The 24,228-nt window shown below is 33.6% G+C and overlaps 4 protein-coding genes across 7 annotated transcripts in view; 1 reads left to right on the forward strand and 3 right to left on the reverse strand.

The window, feature by feature from the left end:
- AMPdeam (AMP deaminase) overlaps positions 1 to 7,987 on the reverse strand; it is a 41,818-nt gene extending 33,831 nt beyond the window's left edge. Inside the window, exon 1 of one of the 2 annotated variants that reach the window (XM_077441640.1) lies at positions 7,771 to 7,987. In XM_077441640.1, the coding sequence (XP_077297766.1) occupies positions 7,771 to 7,954 (184 nt within the window). In that variant the 5' untranslated portion in view covers positions 7,955 to 7,987. Of the gene's footprint in view, positions 1 to 1,842; positions 1,992 to 7,770 lie in introns of those variants that run through there. The other variant, XM_077441660.1, reaches the window with a different exon arrangement.
- The window catches only part of LOC143919373 (microsomal glutathione S-transferase 1-like), a 241,515-nt gene that overhangs the window by 133,518 nt on the left and 83,769 nt on the right, over positions 1 to 24,228 (reverse strand). The window lies entirely within an intron of this gene.
- ATPsynCF6 (ATP synthase, coupling factor 6) lies at positions 8,950 to 11,675 on the reverse strand. 3 transcript variants are annotated; one of them, XM_077440851.1, is made up of 4 exons: positions 10,545 to 10,640; positions 10,456 to 10,497; positions 10,228 to 10,382; positions 8,951 to 9,526 (listed from the first exon to the last, which is right to left on the reverse strand). In XM_077440851.1, the coding sequence occupies exons 3-4, from the start codon at positions 10,380 to 10,382 to the stop codon at positions 9,361 to 9,363; spliced, it is 321 nt and encodes a 106-aa protein (XP_077296977.1). In that variant the 5' UTR covers positions 10,456 to 10,497; positions 10,545 to 10,640; the 3' UTR covers positions 8,951 to 9,360. The 3 variants fall into 3 exon arrangements, with proteins under 3 accessions (XP_077296975.1, XP_077296977.1, XP_077296976.1); XM_077440849.1 differs by lacking the exon at positions 10,456 to 10,497 and having other exon boundaries at positions 8,950 to 9,526; positions 10,615 to 11,675; XM_077440850.1 differs by having other exon boundaries at positions 8,952 to 9,526; positions 10,456 to 10,643.
- Positions 19,601 to 23,452, forward strand: LOC143919371 (pancreatic lipase-related protein 2-like). The gene is made up of 2 exons (XM_077441673.1): positions 19,601 to 19,826; positions 22,533 to 23,452. The coding sequence occupies exons 1-2, from the start codon at positions 19,652 to 19,654 to the stop codon at positions 23,399 to 23,401; spliced, it is 1,044 nt and encodes a 347-aa protein (XP_077297799.1). The 5' UTR covers positions 19,601 to 19,651; the 3' UTR covers positions 23,402 to 23,452.

Below are 24,228 nucleotides of genomic sequence, written 5' to 3' on the forward strand. Positions count from 1 at the left end.
CCCGCTGTGACCGTTAACAGTGGTTGTTTCCCAAACCGAATTCGGGTGTAGTTTCACCTTCAGAGTGCAACTACACCCGAATTAGGGAGGTCGAACGTGTATGCATATCCACATGCAACCGACAAGTTTCTCCTACATTTCTTCAAATATGGGATTCACCGTTATCCATCACTGTCAAGCAAGGATAAAATATCACCGAAAATACTCCAGGGGGTAATTTTTGGGAGTGTGTACCATGTATGTATATGGACTAGGGGTGTTGCGTTTTTTCGCCTGTTTAAAAGTATCTAAAAAAAACACGTACCACTCAGTGTGTTTTAGTCCTTATATATGTATGTATATTCATCATAGTAAATTTCCTAGTTTTTTTCCTATTATGTCTAACACACCATAAAACAATTTTATAAATAAAAAAGAAAAATAGGTGAAATATGTCGGTAATGATCCCTGGATCAGTAGCTATTAAAATAGACTTAAAAGCCTTTAAAAATCAATCAATTGCAATCGTAGGTGATGTCAGAATTACTATCAAAACCGCTTGATAGTTTTTGGTGTGGGATGGGAGAGAAATAGACCTGGAACGAAGACTCGTTCGTTGCAATGAATGTTTCTCAAGAGAACTCTCAAATCGAAACTCATGTTCAAAGTTCGGCGTTTTCAAATAACAATAGAACGCTACAGTAGTGTCCAAAGCAAGAGAGCAAAAAAGCAAGAAATTGACAATAATGAAACATTTGTGCGAAAAGTATACATTCAAAGCCAAACTTTGCTCATGTCATACGTATTATTTAATAAATCAATTTAAGCAGTCACCCGATGTGGCCTGGCTTTAGGGCTGTGCGATAAAAATAAGGAGATTTACACGGCACACTACTGAATGTTAGTGATAATTTTGGGTGATTGCATTATGAGTATAAAAAAAAATTTGATGCGGCGAAGTTTTTACATTTAACTTTAATGTAAACTAGTTGTTTTACCCAGCTTCGCTCAGTATTTGTAATATAAACAGCTTAAACATGACGAATCTAATAGTAAATATTCATTTGTTTTTTTATTAAATTTATTTGAATCGAAAAAAATATAATATTAAACCAATTGAATTGTCGACATAGAAACTTTGTTTTGTTTACGAAGTTCCTAACCGAAGATACTTACATATATATGTACATACATACTTACATACAAAGTCTCTTTCGAAATTATATATTAGATGTATTGATGCAATGATACATATGTACATATAATATACACCGTTACATTGTATATATTATACATACATATAATCATCATCTACAGCTATTCGCCTTCCCCTGCTGGATGAAGGCTTCTTCAACACGCTTTCCTTCGTCTTTGGGCAACTCTTATCCATTCATATCTTCTGCGGCTTTCTTTGCACTCTTTTACATTCTCTCGGGTACTATTCAAACACTTATTTCGTAAATCTTACGTTCATTCTTCTAGCTACGGTAACCCGATCATTGCCATTTTAATCTCTCTATTATATCAACTACCCTTCTTATACTTCTCACCCACGTATTCCGTTTTCTATCTCTCCTTTTTATGCCGAACATACAGCATTCCATACTTCATTGAGTGCATTGGACTACATATATTTCGCATACATTCTTTATCACTGGAGAAACACATTAATGGAAGATCTTTTTCTTCGAGAAAAGTGGCATTTTGGATTTGAAAACGGTATCAAAATCTAAACGTAGTAATTTTATAATAAACAGGGAGCAAAAAGTTGTATATTCAGCCACACAATATTTTTCAATTTATGCACATATGTAGTAGGCTCAAACATATAATTAACGAAAAAATTAAATTTGAATAGCTTACCTGTACGTAAATTTTCAACGGACCAAGAATCGAACCCCTTAAAATTAGACATTTTTGTTTTTCAAAATGGACAAGTTCGTATGCCAAAACAGCACGAGCTAAACTGTGCGATATGAAATGTAACAACTGATTGTACATATGATTAATATGCAATTTAATCGCTATACGAGAGTAGGGTGACCACACGTGTCACACTCTTTTACGGGCAGTGTGTATGAAACATCCACTCACTTTCCTAATTCTGTTCTGATATAATGTACATATTTTAATTGGAATCAAACTTAAGATTTCCAATTTATACTAAAAAATTTGATCAGAAGGTCCACCTTTCAGCTAACATGTGTCCACCCTACGTATCGTAAACAAAATCGATAAATCCGTCTACTATCGTTGCGATAACACGGCCTAAATTTAGCTCCAAATGTAGCGATGTGTATACATATATATGTATTTATCGGAAGTATTGATCACATTACAGAATGATTCCATTGAGTTTGAGATATCACTGTAACTGGTCACAAATTTGGAATACAATGAATTTAATAGCATTAATCTTTGATTAAAATGAATCAATGCAATAAAAAAATTACCAAAGCGAAAAATAATCAATCTATATTTATACTAAGTTTGATCCACTAAATTCGAACATGACTATTGATCCCAATAATCACTTTGGGCACAGCAATACTAGATTTTGAGTTAAAAACTGCAAAAGCCAAAAATCTGTAAAAATTGCACTATTTTAACGTTTATATCTCATAAAAGAGAAGAAGCCAACAAAAAACATTGTCATATTCAAATTTAGTGGGTCAAATTTAGTAAAGATTGATTAGTCTCCGCTCTGGTAAGAAAAAAAGTGATTTTTTGTTGATTAGTGTAATACAAGATCACGTTAAATATTAATCACAATAATCATTATATTGAACTAGTGTTTTGCCTGTTGATACTTCAACGGGTAGTTTCGGAAAATAATTGATACATGAACCACATCCATGGCTATTATCGCTAACAGTTTCAGCATGCCCAGCCATTGCTGGGGATTGGTGATCTTTTTACTTTAATTAAATGAACAAATATGTATGAACACCAGGCTATTAGTAATTAATAATTGTGTGAGAAAAAGCATGCGCCGCAGGCGAATAATTTTTTTTAATACCCTTCATTAATATATTATTTAAATATTTAATACATCCCGATGTAAACACCCTCAAGTTGGATCTTTAGCAATTTTTTTTTAAATTATACATACTTGTATAATTAAAAAAAAATATATCCTTTGTATGACGGTCCTCGAGCGGAACACGCCTCATTGCAATTTCTGTATATATACAGCTTTCTGTATTTATACAGCTACGGCGAAATTCGCCTGGTTCAGCTATATATAGCATCAAATACGAGTTATAATTGGTTTTTGTTCGAATTCTTGAGAAATCAGTGTATGTTCCGTCAGACGGAGACACAATTCAGAAACAACGAGTGAACTTAGCTTATCTTTTGGCATTTCTCTCTCGTAAGTCATAACAAGAATTAATAGAAAATATTTTTTAGGTGTCACCACCCCTAGCGATGCAACTAGTCAGCCAAGATGTTCTGATCAATAGCAGTTTAGAGTTGACCTAGTCAGTAAGCGGGTAGATTAAACTACTACAAAGACTACTGATATGAATTACACCTAATTGCAGTGGTAGCTCGAGCGAATTCATAGGGGGGGGGGAAAATAATCGGGCTTTAGTAGCTCGTTGACCATACCGGTGATCAAATGCAGACAAAACTAGCATGCCTATGTACAGACCCACGACAGGATGTTCTTACCACTAGCGTAATTTGCGAAACTTGTGACAAATTTGACTATTTGATAGATTGAATAGCAACCCACATGTGGTGGTGAAAAAAAACGAAAATTTTGAAACTGGGGATGAAAGAAACAAAAGAAAAAAAAGTAAATTAACAATTATTGACTTAAAAATAGACTTAAGATTTAATTATTTTTAAATATTTTAAATATAAGTTGTAAATTAATATTATTGTGTTTTTACGTTCGCTTTAATATATTTTTTGATTTTTTAATCAAAAACTTTTTTTTTTGAAATGGCTCCAAAAAAATCATTTCAGAAGATGTGAAAGTGGCCATTGCAACGCTTATTAGTGAAAAGATATATAGTTACAGACAAATTGCCAAAAAAAATCATGTTTCTCACCCTACGGTAGCCCATATTGTACAATTGGTGCAATCGGGAGTTTCTCCAACTGCTACATTATACGACAAATGTGGGAGAAAACCAAAAATCATCACCATAGCTTTGGAGAACCGTAAGGTGCCTAATAAAGGCATTCAAGCTATTCTGAAACAAGAGGGTATCGATATTTCCAAAAGGACGATGCAACGTAGATCTCGTGAAGTTAACGTCAAGAGCCGAACTCCCATAAAAAAAGCCAAAATTGACACCAACGATGAAAAAAAAGCTCAGGGACATCAGCAATGGACTGTTGATGATTGGAAAAAGGTATTGTTTAAATATTAATATTAAACTAAAAAATACTTGATAACCTCCTATGTACTAATTTTTCATTCATTTTAGGTTTGTTTCTCTGACGAAAAAATTCTAAGGACAATGACAGATGTTGTCCAATACACTTTCCGAGAAGCTGAGCGACGAATGCACCATTCAAACAACAAAATATAATGCATCTGTATGGTGTGGTCCGTTATTAGCGGAAAAGGGGCTGGACCCGCACATTGGGGCAGGATCAATACAAAAAAAAATTGTTGAGCGTATTTTCGCCTTATTTTGAATCAGAGGGGATGAATGCACATAATTACATTTTTATGCAATATGTCACACGACCAAAACAATTAACAACTAGCTGACCACAAAAAATATTCGAATTTTGTTATGGCCAGGTAATTCACCGGATTTAAATCCGATTGAAAATTGTATTAAAAAGTATTTTTTATAACAGCCCTAATACTACGTTAGATAATTTAAAAGAAAAAATAATAGATACATGGAAAAATAATTCAAAAATCAAAAAAACAATACAGTCACGCATAGAGATCAATTCGGGCTGTTATAACAAATAGGGGAGGGACAACTAAATATTAAGTTAATTACAGTTTTTTTTTGTAAATATTATTGATGAATATATTATGCGTGTATAATAAAAAGTTTTGTTTCATTTCCTGTTCTAAAATTTAACAAAATTGACAAAAAACGAGTTTTACGCTAGTGGAAAAAACTTCCTGTCATGGGTCTGTATATGTACTATAATGGGAGGCTGCAGCCCGCAGTCCATATAGACGAGCCGCCACTGCTTAACACATTCAACCCGGCGTGTACCACCGGTGGCCACGCGGATAGTGCTATAGCAGACTATAATTTTACGGTTCCACATCATTGAGCACCCCAACACTAAAATTCTAAAGATTTAGGGACAACTCGTTATATAAAGTGATTTAATGCCGTCACGCGTAATTGGGTGCCGATACGCGTGACAGTGCCGCCACATGGGCAAATGTATGAAAGCATGCGCCGGGCTGAATGTGTTAAGTGCGATTTTGAACCGATCCGAGATCAGCATTAGATAGTCCCCTTTCAACGGTGCATTTTAGCGCAACCTTGACCCAGACAACTTAATCTAGTCGAGCTATACGTACGAATAGTAAATAGATGGCTATTCGTCGGCTATGAATGAACAAACAGTCAAGGTGATGGGTCGTAAAGTTGCGAGTTCCAAATATACCAGTATACATAGAAAGTTCTAGAGCCGAGTACAATGAAAATAGTAAGCAGCAACAGGAAGAGACATTATTAGCATGATTATTGTTATGGTGATGTTTTTAGCACACTTTTCGAAGGTTGGACGACACGCAATGTCGCGTTTTGCGTCGCCGACAAAATCCGCACCTTAGGGCTCCACCCCCAACACGAGGACTATCGATCCTGCTCCCGTACTCACTTAACACACTGTCGACCGATTCAAACATTAATGTCGTAATCTGTACATAACCAATTCAATAACACTACATGTACATATGTGCCATGACGCAATACGAAAATCTCAGCCTAACTACTAAAGGCATAATTGATATTCTCTGATGCACTCGCAATCACTACTAAATTTTACTTAATTCGTGATATTCCAATTGGGTCCATCTAAATTCTATTTCAATTGGGTCCATCTCGTTCCAACGACCTGAAATTTCTCGAGACTCGTTTTCCGACTTTTTCGGTGTATTTCGTGGTCGAGTTTGTATACATATGTTACAGTCGAAGTGTATTTTAGGTTATTCATATTCGAATGAAATTCAACTAGTAAATGATATAGCCAGCAGCATTGCTCGGTGGTTGGACTTTTACCTAGCGAGGCGCCGGGTTCGATCCCGCGAGTTGACTTCGATTGAAAAGAATTTATTCCAAGTATATCTGTAATGCTGCTGGTCAGAATTGCATATTTGTTACTCCAGGTCGATCGTTTCATATCAGAGTTTGCCGATTTTTCTGATTTCATTGTTGAAACGGTTCCTCGATTAAAAATTTTCACCACTATTTGAGTATGATTAATGTACAATAAAATTTATGTACCAGTTAAAATTCATAGATGTCTCGTTAATTTCGAGACATTGTTTATTGCTGCATTGTTTGTAATTGGCCACGAAGACGCATTGGGGTTTACCTGTTAGGCCTTCCTGGTAAATATGTATATAATAAAATATCTCTGCAAGCGCAAATACACTTTTAACCATCTGCGCCAGTTGTAATATAACAGCTGAGTTTTGACAACTTTGATGTGCTTTGGAATTCGATAATGCGTTAATATTTGCTAAATTTGATGTAATGAGTAATTTATTACGATAACTCAAAGAATGTCTTCAGAACAAAAATGTGACTTTCCAACTCAATTTACTCTCTATCTAAACTGGTACCAACTTATATGTAGTTAACCTGTATTTTCAGTTATAATATATTTTGACCAGTTAGAATATAATTCGCCACATGAATCAACCTATGTGGATTAGGCGAAATATATTCCAACTAGTCAAAATACGTTACAACTGCAAATACACTTCCACGGTAATTGACACCAGATTAGATGAAAATGTTTCAACTAGTCAAAATATATTACAACTGGAAGATACACTTTAACTGTAACATATACATATGTATATACAAAACACAGATACGAAAATATTGTTCCTCGAAAATAGTAAGGATCATTACGAAAACAAAACACTGTATAATCACGTTGAAAGAAAAATACAATTTGATATTACAGAAGACTCACATTTTACAAAAATATGTACATAAAATCAAGTTTGGGAAAATTTGCTGAAAAGCAATTCACTGAATCGACGCAAAACTATTAAAGCAACTTTAACAGTAATCTTTCACAGAAGAGTGACTAATTTACGTGCATTTACATATTGCAACATTAGGACATATGTGGATCTAAAGAAAATTTCAGGATTCAATTTATACATAGGTAGGTATTGGATTAAAATCTCATCTGCTATTTTCGGCTTTGAAGTACCATCCTTCATCCAAGCATTAACTTTAAAATTTCATCACCCGTTTGAAATACCACTCTTAACATTTAATGCCGAAATATTGCGCAATCGGCTTTGTTTATAAATATTAGCGGCGAATGCGGGGCGTGTCGCGGACGCAGCGTGTTAAATCGTCAAAACGAACATCCACATGATCAATGTTATGAAAATTATCATAATCGTGTCGGAATGTAAATCATTTCATATCGCCAAAAGCATGTGGAAGCAAGGTAAATACTAAAGTTGCAAAAAAGCAACTTTTCAAAAAATTACATCGAAATGAATAATAGCCGTGTTTCTACACGCTACGGGCGATTCGATCGAATATTTGAAAAATTACACAGCGGGAAATCGCGTTTGGGAAAATGAGCAAAGATTTTCACCGGTTTCGAGGGCTAGAGATGAGTCTTGGTGCGGTTGATCCAGGTCAGGGTCTGCGTCTGGGTCCTGTTCCTGATCCACGTCTACGTCGAAAGAAAACGGGAATTTTTCCGTAGAGCCGACCGTGGACATCTCACCTCTGGAATAGCCACTGCGCCACTCTCTCTCTTTCTCCTCTTTTGCCATTCGCCATTCGCCACTCACCACTCACCCCACATCACACACTTATCGACCATGCCACTTGACGTGCGCGCTAAACCCAAAACGACCCACTTTCCCCTTTTTATGTCTATCCATGTGTTATAATTCATCTAAAATACAGATGAATTGCTATTTTATCAAAATTTATTAATTCTTCCTCCCCTTTTTTATAATTTGTAAGTCCTAGTATGGTAAATTAATGTGTAATACAACCTCCAACACATTCAGTTCATTCAGAGGATAATGCATAGCTATTCGAGAAATGCCCATTCCATGAATTACATAGCTGCGTGTTAAGCTGTGTTTAATGCTACAAGCGTCAATCTATCAATGTGTTTAATAATAGAGGCATAAAATATGGTTCGCCAAAATCGTGTTTTAATATTGTATGTATATCGAAAGCAATTTTATATTGCTCATACAATTGTTGAACATTGCATTGACAAAAACAGATGTATCTCAAAATCTTAAAAGTGGCACTTTTTTATTTCTGTTATTCAAGTATTATTAATATGTTCAATTATGTGAACATCAAAAATGCTATTTTAAGAAAAATGTATTATGTACAGTGCTGAAAGATAAAAAATAGTATATATATGTACAAATATAGAACTTTTATTTATAGTGTTTCATAAAATAATGGACATATGACGGGCTGAAAACCAGACTGGTACAAGTGACATTTAAAAAAAAGCTGGTTTAAGTGCTAAAATAATAACATTTCATGTATGCTATTATTTTAGCACTTAAACCAGATTTTTTTAAAATGTTACTTGTACCAGTCTGGTTTTCAGCCCGTCATATGATATAATCTGCAAGAGTATAAAAAAAATATTTTGATCAGATAAACTTGAAAGTGTCTGTTTTGAAAATATATAATCAAAACGACATTAATATAATTTGTAATATTTGTGATTGAAGCAACAATATACTGTTCCTTCAATCACAAGTACTATATTTTATATAAAAAAAGTCAGTTTGTAAAAATATCAATTAAGAAGGTTTATTCCAGTGTCCATATGTCCAAATCATCTATTTAAGTAACATTTAAAATTGTTTAAAAATCACACATTTTCATAACTACAGGAATCGTGAGCTTTGATAATTAAAAATGGGTTTTAAAATAATTTGAAACCTTCACATTTTATAGGATAAGTAAATAAATACAGTAGTTTCTATTTGTTTAAAGTTAAATAACATGATGTATTATTTCATTATGTAGACGTTACGTTCTAAAAATGAAGAAATAAAAAACTAAATTTGATTTGTCTTAACAGTATTTATTTACGTGTGATAATTGTATGATACATAACAAAATAACTTAGGTAATATTGGATAAACCAAAAGATTTGCATCACTACTACGTACAGTGTTTCATCTGTACATACGATTTAGACTTCTTGGTTGATTGCATCTAGGGTAGGTTCGTTGAATTTTAACGAGGGGAATTGAGTCATATCAGTACTGCCCTCTCCTCCGTACTGTCTTGCCAACTTTTCCAATTCGGACTTCATTTCTCTTTCGATATCCGGTGTCGGGTCAACGAGTTTTCCACCCCTGAAGAAAAATAAATCAAAATTTCATTGTAATAATATACCATTGGAGCGTAAACTTATAATCATTAATGTCAAATTGTGTCTAAATCTCGATATAAGTTTTCTGTATGAAATTTTATATTAATATAATCAAAAATCATTTCAAAATACGTTCAAGATTTATAAAGTACGACCAATTCTTACATAAGTATTATGTGAAAAGTAAATTTAGTCAAATTGTATAAAAAAAATACTTAGATAACAAAATTTCCATAATAGCGAATTCATTTCGCAGTCCGCAATACAATTAGGCAATTAACAAGTTTCCAGTTTCATTATAGAGAATTCTCAGTATAAAAAAATAATTTAATGATAATGATATTAAAATTTATTTAGTATTGAAGACTATAATATGATTTTTATGAAAACAAAAAATAATTATGCAATTTTAATATAGATCAAAAAAAGTAATACAAAATACCACTCTCCATGATAATACATAGTTAAATATAATAATTAAATAGAATGCTAGTTAAAACTATCGATTCTCAGAATTCTAACACTTCGATGGCTTAAACTTGGAAAAGTAATATGTAAGTTGTATTTAAAGTTCGAAACCGACTGAATGAAATATTCGAATAAAATAACTATTATCAGAATTGCCCAGCGCCCCACATTTACGAAATATTCAATATGAGTATGGAAAAGGAAAGATTGGTATACCCGCTCTTCTGCTTGTATTCCCTGATTTTGTCTACGAAGAGCTGCTGGATGGGATCGGAGGCCTTCTGAAGAGCAGGAGCTGCCAGTCCAAGGTTACGACGAGCCCCCACGCTCAGCGCCACCGCCCTCACACTGGACAAAAGTTGACGCTGCATCTGAAAAAACACATCCCATTCTGAGTCTACTCACTTCATAGTCGTACACTCACTTACATAACAGCGCGCATACGTTCGACCGGAAGGTTAGCGGTGGGGCTCTCCGAAAGGGGCTCTTCCCCCTCCCCCATCCCCTCCCCTCCCGCAGCCCCTCTCAGACGCCTTCGCCCTCACCTGATCGGCCCCTCTAGCTTATATATTACAAAGTGAGAAAATCAATTGACAGACTAACCTCTGCTCAGGGAACGTATCGACAATGGCGACCGGTGACTGACCACTGCTACCAACCTCATCATCCGTCATGTCGCTTTGACACTCGGAATTTAAAAATGCTTTTTGCACCACAAAAATGGTTCATTGGGCTACAAAATTATAAAATTCCAAGAATAAATCATTTTCTACGTGATATATACATATATTTTCCATAAATGAATTATCATAATTAATTTTATAACAAAAAAAATGTAGGGGAAATATTATGCAAACTCTTCTCGTTAATCGAGTTGCCGAGAGTCGTAACGATATATTGCACCCTGCTCTCACACAGGCTACCACAAATGAATTTTTAGTGCACGTTTTTGTCAGGAAAACCGTGTGTAACGTTAATAAATAATAGCCCTGCAATATTACTAAGAAAATCTCGATGGTGTTTGTGACTACTGTTGGTGGGAGCAATATTGTTGTCAACTTTTCTATGATCCCTGATAATTTTATTAAACCATAGAGGAAAACTATTTGTTCGTGTGCCAGGCGTTCTCAATCGAGAAGCCACCTGGATGTGATGTTTGTAGAGCTCGGCGGTAGATCGTCGGCGAGGCTTTCCCCCAATGGTGCCCGCTGATCTTCGTCTATGGTCTGGTCTCTGGTCTCTGCTGATGGCTCTCTCTCTCTCTGTCTCCCTCTCTGGTACAGTGTGCGTATGTATGAGTGTGATGTGGGGAGAAGGGAAATGGCGGGAGATTATATATAATGAAAACAGGTTGTAAATCTGTTTGTAAGCAACTGTATTTAAGCCTTGTGTACAGGTAGCAATCAGGGGGAAAGAGGGGGGGGGGGTTGTATACCGAAGAACACGTGTTGTATGGCTTGGGGTTATGCACCAAGCACGCGTGTCTGAGTTGTCTGCCTTCAGGACGAAGACAGACCAGGCTTCCTCACTTCACCCCGGACAAATACTGGAGCTGGTCTCCAAGTATCATCAAACATCACCAGTCTCGAACTGGTGATTCGGGAGCGAGGAAGCGAGCCGCTTAGAAGCAGTGTTCAAGCGGCGACGGTTGGAGCGGAAGTGTCAGCGCCGACCACACCAGTGCGGCCAGCACAAAAAACATAGGACAGCTGGTGGGTCGTAAGGCCACGAAAGCCGACTATACGGCAAGTAGTCGGAACACTATTGATTTATTGAAACTATTGAAAATAGTCTTAGAAATATTTTGAATCATAAAAGCATTACATTTTTGATTTATCTAAAAATCATCAGTGAATATTAGATTCTATTCTTGACCACTTAGCTTTTATCTATCAATTTTTATTCTACTATAAGATTTTAATCAAACTATAATTCAGTATTTCTATCGTACACACGCAAGTAAGTTTGCGCAATAAAATTTTTAAAATTCCTTAGATCGCACTTGCTACCTATGTACATATAGGTCTGTTACTGAGAGTTGGCGCGCTCTCGTACTCATATGAAGCGTGTGAAAGGGATAGAGCTTCTTTTTGTTATTGAATGCAGTGTGACAGCATACTATACACCTATTCACCGACACTACACAAGCGCATTCGTTTGCGTCAACTCTCGGTAACAAACCTGTATATATAACTGATGTAGGAAATTGTGTCTATTTTATCTGTAAGAAACAAAACGTTACTTTTTTGGAGTGACCAATATTTTCAAAATATTGGTCACTCTATAATTTATAAAAAGTAAAATTTTATATACTTGTGTATATTATACATACGAAATTATCTGTTTAAAATTGTTAAATCTTTTGAATAATTTATATACATTTACATGACAATACGAGGAATCAGAAAATACCATGTTTTTTTTGGTAAATACTTTTAGAAGCATTCTTTAAAATTAGACGACAAATATGTAGCAAAAACAATAAGGTATTATAAAAAAATTTAAAGTATATATTATTAATATTCATTATTCAAACATATATAATGATAATATACATAAAATATTAACGTATTCTTCATATTCAAAATTATTAAATTGCATATCGGTCGTATTATGTACAAAAAATTGCATCTTTTATTTTTTTTATATATATGCAGATGTTACAATAGGGTACATATATATGTACATATGTATGTAAATATTGAATAGCTCAAGAAGAATATGTAAATGTACTAAACCCAACATGTACCTTTTGGAGATATAAACAGGTCCACTGACTTTGAACTTTAAAAGAATTTAATAGGTTTCTTATGAATTGGCTAAAAATCCTTCCTACCTACTATGTCTCCACTATTTGAGTATGATTAATGTACAATTCATAGATATCTTGTTAATTTGCGAGTTTTCAGTAGATGCTGCATTGTTTGTAATTGGCCAGGAAGGCGCATTGGGGTTACCTGCAAGGCCTTCCTGGTATATATGTAAAAAATAAATAATAAATAATACTTGAAAGATTAACAAAATACGTATATGTATTGTGTATAAACAAAACTATATAAATAAACTAAAACTTTTATTCCGTCTTTTGGATCTGTGATGATCATCTTTATCTATTATTTTATCGGTCGATGTACATACATACCTTGAGTTTTGTATAGAATCGAATAGATCTGAAACATCATGATGGTTCAATCTATAATCTTTTCCCTTTTTTATTTTTACTTTATCTACATATGTACGTACGTAGTAACAATAGATGAAGTTTTGTGATCATGCAAAAATATTTTAAACTCAAATACACATGTACATACATGTTATACATATGTATATAGTTTCGCAAAATTTATTTAAATCAACAAAATTTTCTTACAAAAAAGAAAAGTCTGAAATTTTACATTTTAAAAATTAATTAACACATAATTCAAAACTATTTCATTTCGGTTTAACTTAAAATAAAGTATAATCTTTTCTTAACTTAAAATAAAGGTAATTAATTAAATAATTAAAAATCAAAGGTCTCATGAAAAGATTAAAAACTTCTGAAATTAAAACTAAATATTCCATTGATCGTATTTTTGAGAAAATTAAGCTTTTTTGTAACAACCGAATTACCTGGCATTGTTTGAAAATTTGGTAAAAAATAAAAATGTAAATTTTGAATTCTATGCACGTAATCCATGAGATATTATACCAAATTTGATAGCTCTATGAAGAAAATTGTAGATTTGCATTGAGGACAAACCTCATACATATATGTACATATACACTACCGTCCATATGTTTAAGACCAAACCTATAACTTGTTTTCTCACGTCCATAAAATTAATTTAGCGTGAAATAGTTCAAATAAATGAATGCCAATTTTTTCTACAAACCCCTAGTTTTAATTTGAACAAAAAAAAACAGGGATTATCCCATTGGCATATGTCGATTCCGCGTGACGAATCGACATATGTTAAAATCCGACACCTTTTCTGTGAGCAGTTAATATTTCGACCTTTTTTTTTTTACTTAATCCTGCTGATATGACATAGAAGTAGTTCAAAACAATAAAAACAAATGAATTTGGTTCAGTTTAAGGCGATCAGCCAGACTTCGAAGTCGTATTAGCGAAGAAATTTATAAAAAATAGAGAAGACAAATTTTTTTAAAGAAATATGGGAAGAAACAAAAATCTTACCATGGAGACTCGAGGAGCTGTTATTGCTCTTTACAATCAACACAAAAACCAGCGATATATTGCCGAAAAATTAAATATTTCGAAGACTGCAGTACAACAGACAATAAAAAAATTCCGAAATTCCAACAATATTATGGATAAATCAAAATCAGGACGTCCCAGAATCACAACACGAGCATTGGATCAACAAATTATACTATTAAGCAAGCGAAATAGAAAAAGAACGGCACCCGAAATTGCATCTGAGATAGAAAAGACCACCCTCAAAAAAATATCGGTAACCACGGTTAAACGTCGGCTGATGGAGGCGAACCTTGGAGGGCGCATAGCTATAAGAAAACCTTTTCTAAGAAGAAATAATAAGGCGAAAAGACTAGCTTGGGCTCTTCAGCACCGAAATTGGTCAATTGAAGATTGGTCAAAAGTAATTTGGTCCGATGAATCGAAATTCCAATTGTTCGGTTCGAAAAGACGAGTGTACGTCCTGTGCACACCCCAAGAAAAATTGATGCCAGACTGTGTGTTGCCAACAATTAAACATGGTGGTGGTTCCATAATGGTATGGGGATGTTTTGCAAGAGCTGGAGTGGGAAATTTAATTAAAATTGACGGCATTCTGAAAAAAGAAGGATACTTGAAAATTTTAAAAGACCAAGTTTTGCCGTGCGGCCGGAGATTATGTGAGCAGAATTTTGTATTTCAACAAGATAATGACCCAAAACATACCTCAAAACTCTGCAAGGACTTCTTACGACAAGAAGAAGAAAAAAAAATTTCAAAAATATGAACTGGCCCCCTCAATCACCCGATTTGAACCCCATAGAACTTCTGTGGGATGAATTGGACAGACTTACCAAAATCCATCGCTCATCATCTATAGATCAATTTTGGAAGCATCTTCAGGAAAGCTGGAAGTCCATACCTCTCACCACAATACAAAATTTAATATATACAATGCCGAGATTATGTGCAGCAGTGATCAAAAACAAAGGTGGATTTTTTGACGAAAGTTCGGTTTGACGTTTTATTTTTTTTATCATTTTATGTTTTATAATTGTTGGAATATTTTGAATTATTTTAATAAATAGGTATTTTAATAATTTTATTTATTTTTTTATTTTTTAAATTTTGTTTATTTTTTTTAATTGGTCCAAAATTGTAATAAATATGTTGAAAAAACACTTTGGTCTTAAACATATGGACGGTAGTGTATGTCTAATAGAAGAAGTAAAGTACATACATACATAGATATTATATATAACGTGACATTTTGAACATACGATTTTATATGGCAAAAATATTTTTTAATTGTACTCGAATAACAATGTTTATAATCAATCAAAGTGCCAGGGCGGCGATCTGGCTCAAAAATAAGTAACAGGGCGGCGTCCTGGCCCGACTACACCACTGCATATACATATGTACATACTAGGGATCCCAAATATTCGTCGACTTGAACTATTCGAATATCGAATAGTAAGTCAAGAGGTATTCGAATATTCGAATACACTCGAAAATTAAAAAAAAAGTTAATTACATATGTACTAAGCATAAATTTGAATGAATCTTGAATGAATCGTATTATCATAGTTGCCATTGAATTCCACCTCGTTTTTACAGCCAATAATAATTTCAATTTTTTATTTTCTTTTTTCATTATGATTTTTTGTAAAAATATTCATTTCGCCGGCGACTTCTTAAATATTCGTATTATTTTTTTGATGTTTTCTAAAATTTCGTAGAGATTATTATCGATCGAAAAGTGATTTTCTTCAAACATTTCCGTATTTAATGAATAAAAATCCGTTTCTTCACATGTAGACACTTCATCTTCTTCATTATCATCATTTTCATCACAATTATCCCCATTATATATTTCATTTTCTTCGTCATCACTCTTTTCATGTTAATTTTGTGTATTTAGTTTATAAAAAAATATATACACGAATAATATTCGAATAGTTTATGAAATATTCGAATAACGTATGGCTGGAAAATTACGAGACGAATAATTCGAATACTCGAATATTCGAATATTCGATTGGGATCCCTAGTACATACATACATATGTGAAAACAAGCAATCCACTTACATAGTCGGCGATGATTTGGAAATAAAATAAAATATTGACATAACATCGAAATATTTGACATTATGAACTAAGAAATGCGTAACGTTTGTTTACATTCATTTAACACACCGAATTTATTGTATTTAATATTCAAGGGGCAAGATAATACAGACAATTTCCGGTATAAAATTTCCAAAAATCATCTTTATCCTTGTAAGAAGTCAATAAATATTGTTATCTATCCGGAATGGGTATTTTAACTTAATATACTGAATACTAATGACCGAGCTCGTTATGTTTTTTATCGAGAAATTTTCCTTATCCTCACCTATTACAATATATAACAACGATCGATGATTAATAATCGTCATCGAAAACGAGTCGTCTATTTTTGGTACTGCAACATTGGCGTGGGCACAACCTTTCTTTATTGTTCAGCAGAAAAATAATTTTGCGTACAACTGCAAATAACCTTTGAATAACCGCGAAAAATGACGGAAGTGCCGCGGAAGTCATCGACACGTTCACTATTGCGAAATATCCACACTTTTATTGGAAATTTGCGAAGATCGCATACAAATGGCAATTCGTTGCACATGCACGATCGCATTGTATTATATGTAGATACTTTTCTATTGAAAAGATTGATTAATTTATGTCAGTGCGATGACGTAATTGGGCATTGATGATATCGAAAATTTCCGGCATATATGTATATGTATATATGTACGTTGTTTGGTATGCAGATTCATTTATACATATTTATGGTTAATATAATTTAATTTACATACGTAGAATATACACCCAGCTGCACTCTGGTACATGTTAGTATGGATGCAAATTTCTAAAAAAAATTAAACATTCTTCGTAATGATTTGTATAGAAATAATCATTTATCAATTTTTAATAATTAACCGTTTAGTTACAATAATTCAGTATGGTTTTCCTACTGGATGTTTTAATACTACGTGTACATATGTACATGTACGTGGTGTTAATATGTGATGTTAACATGTGTTGCTCCTGTGTGGTTAGAACTTAAGGAAAACATTATAAAATTAGTACACGTAAGCAGTGCAGATATTCATCTCATGCACATACTAACGTCTGTCAATATTTACTTTTAATTAAATACTGCTTAAAGGTATGTGAATTTTAAGTGTGGGAGTCACACTAGGCATTGTTATACATCGTAGAAATATTTTGCATAATTTTATCAATTTCCGTATTCCTGAGATGTTAGGAAATGTATTCACTTATTAAAGATACATATGTATATACAAATTAAATATGTATGTATGAAAATTAGACATGACTACTACGCATTTATTTTTACTTCTAATTTTAATATATATTTTAGCTCTAAGAGTAGCAAAGTATATGAGAATAAAATTCGAGGTCGAATTTTCTCACGATCACAAAACTTCCATTGATACTTCATATACAGATAAAGTACAAAGATTCATAATATTCCTTATGGGTAAAAACAAATAACGCACATGTTTTTCTGAGTAAGGAAATATATTGCTTTTATAAGTATGAAATCATTGTATGAATACACATGAAAACTGGAAATATCCTTAGAATTGGAAATGCACATTCCAACCACTTGCACAATATATAGGTATAATACATATGTATGCAAGATCTTGTTAAAAGTCCATATGCAGATATGTAGATGTACATGTGTAAATCTACATATGTACATGTATGCTGAAAGCAGCGCGTGAATAGATATTATAGTAAATATTTTTTATTCATTATAATATTAATATTTGTTAATTGTTATGACTTACGAGAGAGAGGCGCCAAAAGAGAAGCTAAGTTCACACGTTGTTTATGGATTACGTTTCCTTCTGACTGAATCAGTTAACCTTCTTACCTTTAGGTACATACATACACTGATTTCTCAGAAATTCGAACAAAAGCCAATTACGGCTCATATTTGATGCTACATATATATAGTTGCACCAGAAAGATTTCGCGATAGCTGTATATATACAGAAAGCTGTATATATACAGAAATTGCAATGAAACGTGTAGCCGCTCGAGGACCATCATACAACAAACACGTCGAATTAACGTTTTTCAATTTGAAGAATTTGGTTTCACCCCAAGCAATAGCAATATATAATTTTATATCAAAATTTGAATTGATAACCCCCCCCCCTCCCTCTCTTGTTGGTGATAAATAATACATATAAGCCATGCGAGCTTTTGATAGTTCATATGTATGTATGTATGTACATATTCATATGTAATATGTAAGCTTTTGAAAGCACATATGTATGGCATGTGTATTCGTAGCTTTATCGAAGAAAGTTTATACATGTTTTTTGACAAAACTAAGTATTGTACTTTATGACTTTTATAGAAATAAATATTTTACGTTTTTAATACTAATATTGTTGACTTCTCATATTCAGAGATCGGCGGCCGAGTTACCGCCATAAAATAACAATAGACATTTCCATTGTTCGAGAAAGTAGGAGAGCAAAAAAAATGGTTGACCATAGAAATTGACAATAGTGAACCATTTTTTTAGCCAGTCATGACTAGAGGTCGGACCGGAAGCGTGCCGTTCATTGTAAATTGTTCTCTGTGCTTTTTCCAATTTTATTTAGAACCTTTTTTTTGCGCTCTAGCTTTGTAAATAGACCCAAAACGCCCTGATTCCTGGAAAAAGCACGCTGGTTATCCGCCCTTTAGTTATGACTAAAGGGCGGCGTTTGAACGATGCTTTATACACAAAAAATGGTTCACTATTGTTAATTCCTATTGTCAACCATGTTTTTTTTTTACATTTTCGACATTTTTTATCAATCTTTAACTTGTATCACCTTTTCAATCTCAATTTTACGGACTTATTTTTTTTACGCGGAGGTAGATTTTAATTAGTTCTAAATGATAACAGATAAAAGCATTATTTTTCACCAAAAGTGAAAACAGGCTATTTAACAGAATTACAAATTCCTACTACCTATAAAATATCTATCTGAGATAAAACATTATGCCTTCCATTTTTTTTTAATGCAAAAAAATATTATAAAGGGCATTGAACGACTATAAACAAATAGTTTTGATCTTATATCAGACGATATCATATATCACATTAATTTATCTGAATATTAATTCGTGGTAAAGTTCGTTCGATTTCAAGGTTCGCTTTTCTCAAACACGTTTAAGTGCCATCACCGATTGTATATATATATACAATATATATATATGTACATACATACATATATATTTCACATCACTGTCTCAAAGTCAAAATCATTCGATATCCGCTCGCGTAGAGACGACATCTTCGCCATTCAATTTTTACCCATTACTTGTGCAACATCGTTGACATTTTGGCCGTTTGGAAATTCGAGTGTCAAAACTGTGTAATGGTGTTCGAACGTTGTCATCTTTTGATTTTTTTATTTCTGTGTGGTTTGGTGCTAAAATTGGGAAACACTGTATCTGGACTGCCGTTCGAGAGGAATAATGCAGTTCAAGCGACCGGTCAACGAGTTTTATTCGATACAGTTCGCAACACTATACAACTCATATCGACTTCGTGTAATTTTTATTTTCAATTATCATTACTTTTGTGTGTTTAATGACTCATATAAAAATGAATACGCATGTTGATACAATCTATGGATATAGACAAAAAAATAATCAGAACTTGTTTCTAAAAGTTCTTTATTTTGTAACTATCTGAAGAATTTAATTTAAATATTGGGTTTTAGAAACAAAAAAACCCTCCCCATTATAAAAAGATCGCCTGCGTTATCTTTTTTATATATTTATTTTTTCTTATATAATCCATATTATGTATATACTTACAGAAAAAAGTCACCTTCAGTTCAGAGCTTTTTTACACAATGGTATTTGTTTTTTTTCCTAACACAGTTGCTAATAAGTTTTTTACTTTTTTAATAGCATGTGTCCTTAGAGTAGTGATCCGTAACTAGTGTATTCCGAATCAAAGCTTAAATTTTCTTAATTTAAAATTAATACCTTAATTGGTGATTTTTAACATACATATGTCCTGCAGGAGCTTGGAGTGTCAAAAAAATGTTTTTTGACGTATTTTCAAAAGTTACAGAATTTTATTATATTTTTTTCACAGTAACACAATATTTCTTTTTTGCCGTGGTATTTTTGTGCCATAATATTTATAATAAGTCTCAAGCGACACTTTATAAAGCTCAACTTATACAGGTTTTTCATTACAAATTGATCCTTTTTCATTTCAAACTGACCCTTTTCAATGGCAATTTGACATATTTATGAGATATTTATAAGATCTTTCAATTTTCGATCTTTGCCTTCCGATATTTGCGTTTTCGGGCGTTTCACATTCGGGCCCGTAACGGAGACCGACATTTTATATATTATAAATTTGAACTTATATTCAAATAGTAGTGACAAATAGGTGGCCAATTTGGTGAGAAACCGTTTCAACAATGAAATCAGATATATTGGTAAAATCTGATAGAAAACGATCAACTTGGAGTCACAAATACCCAAATCTGACCAGCAGCACCGCAGAAATACTCGGAATATATTATTTTCAATCGAAGTTAGACCAGGGCTTGAACCCGGGATCTCTCAGTGTTTAGCATTAATGCAACCACTGAGTTATGCTACTGACTATTTTAACAATTTTATTATACATATTTTTTAATACATTGGTTGAAAAATATCGAAAATCTCCATCCAAAATTACACTTTTCTTTAATAATTTTCAAAATGAATATGCTTATTATTTGTATGTACATACATATGTACATATTTATCTATGTAAGTATGTATTTTTAGTGATAAAAAGGTTGATAAGTGCTGCTTTATTACCATAGTTCATAAACCTGTAATGAAAATGTACCAGCTAGATGTACCTTTGATTTTGATTTTGTTCAACTTCGATTTAAATCGATTATCAAAAAAACAAGCTTTTAACACAAAATGTTACTAGTTGCGTCTTTAAGATGATACAAAATTCAGTTCTGATAAATGTTTCTAGTTGATAAATTCTTAAAACCTTGATATTCCGGATCAATTACCCATATCGTAATCATGTCATAAAAATTCGTTCATGAGATTTTAATTTGACTCTTGTAATGATCGAGTTATTGTATTGACAACGAGCCGAGTAATAAAATTCTTCTATATAATCTCGTTCGATGAAAATACCTACAACCATTACAATATTACCTCATTAACCCGTTAAAGAATGTTTTTTTATAATTCAAAATCAGGATTGAAAGCGTGAACATTTCCAATGTATTGTTTTTCACAGTTTTTTTTTCATACTACTTGAGTACTTGACCTAACGATCTCCAACTACATCATTCCAGCCATCATTCATATAACCAGCGGTAGGCGTTGGTTCGATGCTTTTCAAATAACAATAGAGCTCTCCATTAGTGTTCAAAGCAAGAGAGCAAAAAACATCGGTTTTCTAAAGAAATTGACAATGGTGAACCATTTTTTGTGCGAAAAGCATCGAGCCAACGCCTACCTCTGCATCGATGCGGTGCAAACGATCGAAAAGCGCCAGACAGACTGAACCACAGATTAACGACACGTGTACCTTATGCGTGCGCACTGCTCGCACTTACACTAAGCGAAATCTACCCGAAGTCCCGACATACCTACCCTGTATACGTTCTGTGCTTCTGATACTTTAGTTCCGAATGTTGCCTTATTAAACTCGCCAGAAAGATCCAACTCAATTTTAATAATTACCATTTTAATAATTGCATCTGTGCACATCGAAAGGTTACTCGTCATCTGATGTGCAATTTATCATTCGTGAAGTCGAGAATTGCGTTTAAAGCAGCCATCCAGTTAACCTGTGGTTCAATCTGTCTGGCGCTTTTCGATCGTTTGCACCAAACCCCTCTGCATATAACAAACCAACCACATATTTATATATACTCAACTAAGGCATGTAAAATGCCGATGGCCCTTACGGCATGAACTCTCGAGTTGATGAAGACTCGAAAAATAAACTCGAAAAAAATGAACTCGTACCTAAGAATTAAGATTAAGAGTAGGGGCATTTTTTTCAAGTTCATTTTTTGAGTCTCCATCAAATCAGAGTTTGTGCCGTAAGGTGGACCCGTAAAATAGTGATCGTTGCTTTAATCCAGTGAGAAATTCTTGGTGTGTGGTTAATTTCCATTCAATAACTGTATTTTGGACATTTAATAATTTATAATATGTGAAGTTTGGGATTCCGACAATATATTACAATAACATAATGTTTGGTTTCAGGTGATATCTTCAACCGTATTAACGAAAGGAACCTCAAAAACCAAATAAATATCAAGAATGTCAACATGTTATACTTCTATTCGAACGGATTTCACCAATATCAAATACAAAACACTACAAAACTGTTGTCAAAAATTGCTACATTCAAATCGAGTGCACCGACTATTGTATTTATACCAGGATTCAACAACAAACCAGACGAACCCGTGATGAAAGAAATAGCGATAAATTACCTCAGGAAAGAACCAGTCAACTTCCTATCCTACAACATCAGCATGTACGTCCGAAACAACTATTTGGTGTCAGCCAACCATTCGCCATATTTAGCCAAAATTCTATCGAACTTCATCATGGATTTATTAGAGATGGGTGTGTCTGCAAATAAAATTCACTTGATTGGATACAGCTTGGGTGCTCAGATAGCAGGTTTAGCCGGTAGGAGATTGAAGCGAAGGCACAACATAATCCTATCTAGAATCACTGCCCTAGATCCCGCTAGTCCTTGCTTCACGAACTTGTCTTTGAACGAGTACGATGCCAAGTACGTGGACGTAATCCACACCAGTGTTTTGAGTTTCAGTGACAATAGAATGGGACATGCTGATTTTTATGTGAACGGTGATCTAGGGCTGCAGCCAGGATGTGATCCCATAGACATCCCATGCAGTCACGCCAGGAGTTCGAAAATATATGCCGAATCGATCCTGAACGAAAAAGGATTCGTCGCAATGCTTTGCGAGAAATCACGTTCTTCCAATTATAAATGTAACAAAAATGATCAATCGATATTGGGTTATGCGTCTAGTCCTAAAACTAGAGGGGTGTATTATTTGAGGACTAATCCTACACCTCCTTTTGCTATGAATTAATGCGTAATATTTTGAGTACGATTTCCAATGTAGCCAAGATAGCTAAATAAGGACCGGAAAATATCGGTTCTACATTTGTAAAAGGAATGGTTTTTAGGTTGGAGGGTTGTATGTAGGTCTATAAAATTCAGCTTAAAATCTTCAGACAGCAAAGATTAGATAAAAAGATTAAATGTGTAATAATTAAAGCAAGAACGCTTGTAAAATTGTAAGATAGAAAGCGTGATGAATGGGACTCAAATTTTCATTTTATTACTGGCCTTGCTAGATTCGAGAACATTCGAAATTGAAAATAATGATGGTGTGGGGGCTCTACGACATGATCGGGTTTAGGTCGCCATTCTGCGAGTTGAAACCGATTCGAACATGTTGGTGGCTACCACTTGTCTTCCTTGCCGACCGTCATATTAAATGGTCGTGCAAAAAACTGCACGGTCACTTCATTCCTTATAGTATGTATGAATGGAGAAAACAGCGTCATAATTGCGATCGTGTTTCACGTAGATGTAATTACATAACTTATCATTTGGAGATTTGAGTTTGATTTAATATATGACTAAGCTACTGGATTTAATATCCAACTTCCTATTATTGTGTAAGAAAATTATGTATACCTTGTAAGGCTGTGTATCTGTAGTAAACGCTTTTGAATTTGCACAATAATTCAGGATAGAAACCACCTGAACAAAAATACTTATGATTTAACCCTTTGAGTGCTGACGTCTTTTCTGTTGAAAGCCCGCCACGCTGAAAATTTCGCCAACGTTTACAACTAAATTATTTAGAAATCCAATAGAGCAAGTATAAAAATTGTAGCTAATCCAAAC

Source organism: Arctopsyche grandis, chromosome 11, assembly GCF_051622035.1.
Source record: "Arctopsyche grandis isolate Sample6627 chromosome 11, ASM5162203v2, whole genome shotgun sequence".
Classification (NCBI taxonomy): Eukaryota; Metazoa; Arthropoda; class Insecta; order Trichoptera; family Hydropsychidae; genus Arctopsyche; species Arctopsyche grandis.